The sequence below is a fragment of the Triticum dicoccoides genome, chromosome 1B, assembly GCF_002162155.2.
Source record: "Triticum dicoccoides isolate Atlit2015 ecotype Zavitan chromosome 1B, WEW_v2.0, whole genome shotgun sequence".
Lineage (NCBI taxonomy): Eukaryota > Viridiplantae > Streptophyta > Magnoliopsida > Poales > Poaceae > Triticum > Triticum dicoccoides.
Genome location: NC_041381.1, coordinates 365,077,982 through 365,085,491, shown reverse-complemented (window position 1 = coordinate 365,085,491; position 7,510 = coordinate 365,077,982). Strand labels below are relative to the sequence as shown.

At 49.2% G+C, this 7,510-nt stretch overlaps 1 protein-coding gene and 1 non-coding gene across 2 annotated transcripts; both read left to right on the top strand.

Moving 5' to 3' along the window:
* The first annotated feature begins 453 nt into the window (after positions 1-453).
* Positions 454-1,860, top strand: LOC119335708 (protein SAR DEFICIENT 4-like). Its single transcript, XM_037607807.1, has one exon. It carries the CDS (start codon positions 535-537, stop codon positions 1,531-1,533), a length of 999 nt encoding a protein of 332 aa, XP_037463704.1. The 5' UTR covers positions 454-534; the 3' UTR covers positions 1,534-1,860.
* Positions 1,861-7,186: 5,326 nt separating this feature from the next.
* Positions 7,187-7,258, top strand: TRNAH-GUG. The gene has a single exon. It is a non-coding gene; the product is annotated as a tRNA-His (tRNA).
* The last annotated feature ends 252 nt before the right edge of the window (positions 7,259-7,510 follow it).

Below are 7,510 nucleotides of genomic sequence, written 5' to 3'. Positions count from 1 at the left end.
CAACCACCCTCCTGTGCGCGCTAAAACGCTATTTCGGCGCTGCAAATTAGCGCGCCGCACAACCGCGCGTCTGTTGAAGATACTCTTATAAGCCATAGAGATGCTCTAACAAATGTGTGGCTGAGAAAGCAGGCGCGGAGCCTAACCGACTACTTTAGTCAACGCATCCCCATTCCCATTATGTGCGATGGTGTTTCTTCATCTTCAAAAATGGCAAGCGGCAACGATGTATGTTGCAGAAATCTGCTTCAATGGAGTTTTCTTGCAAATACTTCCGGACATGTGCCCTCTCTCTTTTTCATCGTGGTTTTCGTGATTTTGTGTTGTAATACGACATCTGTTTAATGGTATACGAAATTTCCAAAAAAAAAAAAAGCTCTAACAAGTGTGTGGCTGAGAAAGCAGGGGTGGAGAGAGTATAAAACATACCAAGCCCTGTGTACGACTAGGACTCCCTGGTCAACGCAATCCCCATTCCCAAACACGCAATCGCGAACGCCGCGAGCAGAGCGGGAGCAGCCCCACCGCGGCAGCATGGCAGCGCCGCCGTCCCACTCGTTCGTCTACATCGACGCCGAGGCGCTCCACGCCGTCCTCCCCTTCCCGTCCCTGATCTCCCACCTCCGCGCGGGTCTCCCCGCCTTCTCCGAGGACATCCACTGCCCGCACCGCGTCTCCTTCCCGGTCCCCACCTCGCCCTCCGCGGCGCTCCTCCTGATGCCCTCATGGTGCGCTCACCCCTCGCTCCCCTACCTCGCCCTCAAGGCCGTCACCTCCTTCCCCGCCAACTCCCCGCACCGCCCCTCCATCCACGCCACCGTCTCCCTCTTCAGCTCCGCCTCCGGCGTGCCCCTCGCATCCGTCGAGGGGTCCGCGCTCACCCTCCTCCGCACCGCCGCGGTCTCCGCCCTCGCCGCCTCCCTCCTTGTCTCCCCCTCCCGGCCCCCCTCCACCCTCGCGCTCGCGGGTGCCGGGGCCCTCGCGCCCTACCTCGCCGAAGCGCACCTGTCCGCGCTCCCCTCACTCTCCCGCATCTTGGTATGGAACCGCACCAAGGCCAAGTCCGCCGCGCTCGTCGCCAAGCTCCGGGACGCGCACCCGGGAGTGGCCGTCGAGGAGGTCGACGGCATGGACGAGGCAGTGTCCGCGGCGGACATCGTTAGCTGCGCGACGGGGTCGCAGGAGCCGATCGTGCGTGGGGAGCTGCTGAGGCCCGGGGCGCACCTTGACCTGGTGGGGTCGTTCACGCCGGCGATGCGGGAGTGCGACGACGAGGCGCTCCGTCGTGGCAGGGTGTTCATCGACTTCGAGGCGGCGCTGGAGGAGGCCGGGGAGCTTGTGGGCGCGCTGCAGCGCGGCGTGCTGCGGAGGGAGGATGTGGCCGGGACGCTCTCGGAGCTGGCCGCGGGGACCGTGGCCGGGCGGCGCAGCGACGATGAGATCACCGTGTTCAAGTCCGTTGGCACGGCCGTGGTCGATCTCTTGGCGGCACAGTTGGCCTACGAGAACTACACTGCAACCAAGAACGCGTGAGGTCGATCGATGCATGGAACTCATGGACTGCGAGAAGCCTCTTCTTCTTGCAGGCAGATTGCACAGGCTGTTCCTTCCAAAGAGTCATCATCAGAGAAATACAAATAAATAAACTGATCAGATTAGCACTTATGCTTCTGATCATCAGCTGTGGCATATTCACTTGTTGTTAGGCCGATTCGAATAATAATGTGTTGGCAAATCATGATACCTCGTCTCTGTATCCGATTCTAATAACATGGTGTGGTATTTATCAAGGAGAATTACAGTGTAATGGCTTATCTGTGAACTCAAATCTTTTGTATTGTTGGCATTGTTGCTGAGTGTGTTGCAATGTCAGGACTCAGGTCTCAGGACCATCATGATTGCCAATATGGCTGCACATCTGAATGCTCTCTCGGGCGAGGATGAGGTCAGAACTTAATATAAGTGTTTTCAGATAATGGGAGACCCTAATAAGTGGGAGGAAGCAGATAAAAGCATCACCTGATGGTTGTAGTTTTTTTTTTGAACCGAAAACCGTAGAACAATTGTTCTATGCTATTCATATATCAATAATGAAAATAAAAAACAAAAGTCCAAGTATGTTACAAAAATCACCCAATGCCAGCTCGTGGGAAACCGATCATTACAAATTAATTCAAGTTTTCTTCAACCCAGCTTGATAGCAAGTCTAATATTTACTTTTAATCCTGTGCTTGATGAGGAGCAAATCTGATTTAAGAGATCCTTTCCAAGAGTGGATGTATTGAGGCTGAGTTTTGAAGATTTTGTTATTCCTCTGCATCCAAAGTTGCCAGCGCCCCATGATCGTGATCTCCATAGCAATAGGACTTGGGTTGTTGAGGTAGTGAACAGATTTCATCATAAGCAGAGATTCCTCTATTTCTGAGAGGAGCAATGCAATCCCAGCAATTCATAGCAAAAGGACAGTCCCAAAATAGGTGAAGAGAAGTTTCCTCTGTCCCAGTGTTGCACAGCCCACAATTGTAGGAAGGGAGAAAGAATGATTTCCTGTGAAGAAGTTTGTATCTGAGCATGGCAGAGTTCTTCCAGAGCTTTTTAAAAACTGATGCAGTGTCTGGTCCTGTTGTAACTCCGCCTATGTTGTCTCAACATAGCCGGTCCCAAGCCCGGGTAAAGGAGGAGGGTTGTGATAGGCTTGGCGAGCCAACGTAAAAACTCAGCCACTCTTATGGAGATGAAACCCAAAAGATTTTCGTTGGGGCGTAACCCTCTCAGCGAAGCGCCACATCGGAACCCGGGTGTGGTGGCAAATGGGCAAGGGCTGGGCCGTCACCCCCCAGCTGGTGCGTCGTATCTTGATCCGGATACGGTGGCAAGTGAGCGAGGATCATGTCGTCACATCCTTAGTGGCGCACTACATCGGCGCCCGGATGTAGTGGAAAATGAGCAAGGGTCTTTGCATTTGACTCGACGAGTGCGAAGGGTAAGGAAGCTAGCCGAGCCTAGGAGGATTCGCTTAGGTAGCTGGAACGTAGGGTCTCTGACAGGGAAGCTTCGGGAGCTAGTTGATGCAGCGGTGAGGAGAGGTGTTGATATCCTTTGCGTCCAAGAAACCAAATGGAGAGGACAGAAGGCGAAGGAGGTGGAGGATACCGGCTTCAAGTTGTGGTACACGGGGACGGCTGCAAACAGAAATGGCGTAGGCATCTTGATCAACAAGAGCCTCAAGTATGGAGTGGTAGACGTCAAGAGACGTGGGGAACGGATTATCCTGGTCAAGCTGGTAGTTGAGGACTTGGTTCTCAATGTTATCAGCGCGTATGCCCCGCAAGTAGGCCACAATGAGAACACCAAGAGGGAGTTCTGGGAAGGCCTGGAAGACATGGTTAGGAGTGTACCGATTGGTGAGAAGCTCTTCATAGGAGGAGACCTCAATGGCCACGTGGGTACATCTAACACAGGTTTTGAAGGGGCGCATGGGGGCTTTGGCTATGGCATCAGGAATCAAGAAGGAGAAGATGTCTTAAGCTTTGCTCTAGCCTACGACATGATTGTAGCTAACACCCTCTTTAGAAAGAGAGAATCACATCTAGTGACTTTTCGTAGTGGCCAACATTCCAGCCAGATTGACGTGCATGCCTTGACTGTAAGGTGATACCTGGAGAGAGTGTTGTACCACAACATAAGCTGGTGGTTGCTGACTTCCGTTTTCGGATTCGTGTCCAGCGGGAAAAGCGTGCCAAAGTCGCTAGAACGAAGTGGTGGAAGCTCAAGGGGGAGGTAGCTCAGGCGTTCAAGGAGAGGGTCATTAAGGAGGGCCCTTGGGAGGAAGGAGGGGATGCGGACAATGTGTGAATGAAGATGGCGACTTGCATTCGTAAGGTGGCCTCGTAGGAGTTTGGAGTGTCAGGGGAAGGAGAAGCGAAGATAAGGGTACCTGGTGGTGGAATGATGATGTCCAGAAGGCGATTAAAGAGAAGAAAGATTGCTTCAGACGCCTATACCTGGATAGGAGTGCAGACAACATAGAGAAGTACAAGATGGCGAAGAAGGCCGCAAAGCGAGCTGTTAGTGAAGCAAGGGTCGGGCATATGAGGACCTCTACTAACGGTTAGGCACGAAGGAAGGCGAAAGGGACATATATAAGATGGCCAAGATCCGAGAGAGGAAGGCGAGGGATATTGGCCAAGTCAAATGCATCAAGGACGGAGCAGGCCAACTCTTGGTGAAGGACGAGGAGATTAAGCATAGATGGCGGGAGTACTTCGACAAGATGTTCAATGGGGAGAATGAGAGTTCTACCATTGAACTGGATGACTCGTTTAATGAGACCAGCATGCGCTTTGTGCGGCGAATCTAGGAGTCTGAGGTCAAGGAGGCTTTAAAAAGGATGAAAGGAGGCAAGGCGATGGGCCCTGATTGTATCCCCATTGAGGTGTGGAAAGGTCTCGGGGACATAGCGATAGTGTGGCTAACCAAGCTTTTCAACCTCATTTTTTGGGCAAACAAGATGCCAGAAGAATGGAGATGGAGTATATTAGTACCAATCTTCAAGAACAAGGGGGATGTTCAGAGTTGTACTAATTACCGTGGAATTAAGCTGATGAGCCATACAATGAAGCTATGGGAGATAGTCATTGAGCACCGCTTAAGAAGAATGACAAGCGTGACCAAAAATCAGTTTGCTTTCATGCCTGGGAGGTCGACCATGGAAGCCATTTTGTTGGTACGACAACTTATGGAGAGATATAGGGAGCAAAAGAAGGACCTGCATATGATGTTCATTGACTTGGAGAAGGCCCATGATAAGATACCGCAGAATGTCATGTGGTGGGCCTTGGAGAAACACAAAGTCCCAGCAAAGTAGATTACCTTCATCAAGGACATGTACGATAATGTTGTGACAAGTGTTCGAACAAGTGATGTCGACACTGATGACTTCCCGATTAAGATAGGACTGCATCAGGGGTTAGCTTTGAGCCCTTATCTTTTTGCATTGGTGATGGATGAGGTCACAAGGGATATACAAGGAGATATCCCATGGTGTATGCTCTTTGCAGATGATGTGGTGTTAGTTGACGATAGTCGGATGAGAGTAAATAGGAAGTTAGATTTATGGAGACAAACCTTGGAATCGAAAGGGTTTAGGCTTAGTAGAACTAAAACCGAGTACATGATGTGCGGTTTCAGTATTACTATGTGTGAGGAGGAGAAGGTTAGCCTTGATGGCCAGGTGGTACCTCAGAAGGACACCTTTCGATATTTGAGATCAATGTTGCGGGATGATGGGGGTATTGATGAAGATGTGAACCATCGAATCAAAGCCGGATGGATGAAGTGGCGCCAAGCTTCTGGCATTCTCTGTGACAAGAAAGTGCCACAAAAGCTAAAAGGCAAGTTCTAGAGGACGGCGGTTCGACCCGCAATGTTGTATGGCGCTGAGTGTTGGCCGACTAAAAGGCGACATGTTCAACAGTTAGGTGTGGCGGAGATGCGTATGTTGAGATGGATGTGTGGCCACACGAGGAAGGATTGTGTCCGGAATAATGATATACGAGATAGAGTTGGGGTAGCACCAATTGAAGAGAAGTTTGTCCAACATCGTAGATGGTTTGGGCATATTTAGCGCAGGCCTCCAGAAGCTCCAGTGCATAGCGGACGACTAAAGTGTGCGGAGAATGTCAAGAGAGGGCGGGGTAGACCGAATTTGACATGGGAGGAGTCCGTTAAGAGAGACCTGAAGGATTGGAGTATCACCAAAGAGCTAGCTATGGACAGGAGTGCGTGGAAGCTTGCTATCCATGTGCCAGAGCCATGAGTTGGTTGCGAGATCTTATGGATTTCACCTTTAGCCTACCCCAACTTGTTTGGGATTAAAGACTTTGTTGTTGTTGTTGTTGTTGTTGTTGTTGTTGTTGTTTGTCTGGTCCTGTTTGTGAGCTTTTTGTATAGCTTCATGGAGAAAAAAAGATTGCCCCATGGATATTTCCAAATGTCATGGGCATCTGATAGCTGAATAGCTTGACTGACATTTTGAATGTTCTGCAGCTGATGAAAAGCTTCCACTGAAAGAGGAGTTTGAAATAATGAGAGCTGATCAGGTGCTTGGAGAATTGTTTGACAGTTATGTTCTGCATATTGGAGAATCCCCTGTCCCCGGTCATCTTTCCAAAACAAGATTGTGTCTCCATTTCCAATAGTACTTGCCACAGTTTTGAATTCTGGGATAAGTTTGCATATGCTTTTCCACTAGAAAGAGCCCACATTTCTGTCTTCAACAAAGCCATCAGAATAATAATATTATTTTCTATCAGTGAGACCCATGGCAGCTGAGCTCCATTGAAGAATATGTGAAGGTTCTTCATAAGTAAACCTTTGTTGTGAATTGCCAGATCCAAAACTCTCAAACCTCCTTGATTTTTGGGCTTGCAGACTTTGCTCCAGGCAATGAGGGCAGTACCTTTGTCTTCCATGCCATATTTTCTCCAGAAACAGTGTCTGAGATATTTATTAATTTTCTCAACAGTTTCAAGAGGAAGGGTAAGAGTGCTCATGAGAAAAGTTGGCAGACTTGTGAAAAACAGATTTGATGAGAGTCAACTTATCCCCATAGGACAGTAATGTAGAACAGCAAGCAAGTCTCCTATCAATCCAGATGGTTGTAGTTGAGCCATTTTTATCTTCAAAGCAAGTGATCCCACATCACATTGTTGCTTGGTTTCCAATATTATTAGCCTATATCGCAATTGTAATATAGATAGATATTCGTCTGGACCTGTGATAGCCTAGTTAACTCGGTTCTCTGCAAGGAAAACTCATGTTGAGTGGCCGACATGTCTTGGAGGACCTGAATTTTGTTGAAGGAACACCGAGCGTAACACCTCCATGAGTGTCATAACGAGCTTAGAATGTGTCTTGTCTATATTGAATAGCGTTTGGGGCTAAGATAAAGCATGAGGATATTCATGGCATGCTGTACTACAAAATCGTGTGCTCTGACCGATATTAGGCCTCCTTCACTTATCTCATGTACGTTTTGAGGACGTAGTTTTCGCTTTATCGTCGCATTTACAGCAGCAGAGATTGAGTTCCCAAATGATCCAGACTCTGAACACTGAGTTTCCTGCCGTACGGCGTACAGGTTTCTCTCACACAAGTAATGGCAGATACACAGGTAAACATCAGAGTGGCTGTAGTTTAGTGGTTAGAATTCCACGTTGTGGCCGTGGAGACCTGGGCTCGAATCCCAGCAGCCACACTTACTTATCATTTTTTTTTGTTAGCAGATGTCTGATTTTTTTTTTTTTTGAGAAACATGTCTGAACTTCTTTAAGCCGACGGACACGAGGTGGGCCTGGCCCAAAAATAGGGAGAGGCGAAAACGGCCCCTCTCTCTTCCTCTGTCTCTCTCTGTCTGTCGTTCTAAACCCAACCCCACACCACCGACCTCCTCAACTCAAACTCCTCCCCTTGCCACAATGGCGCAGTCTTACTTATCATTTTTTTTTGT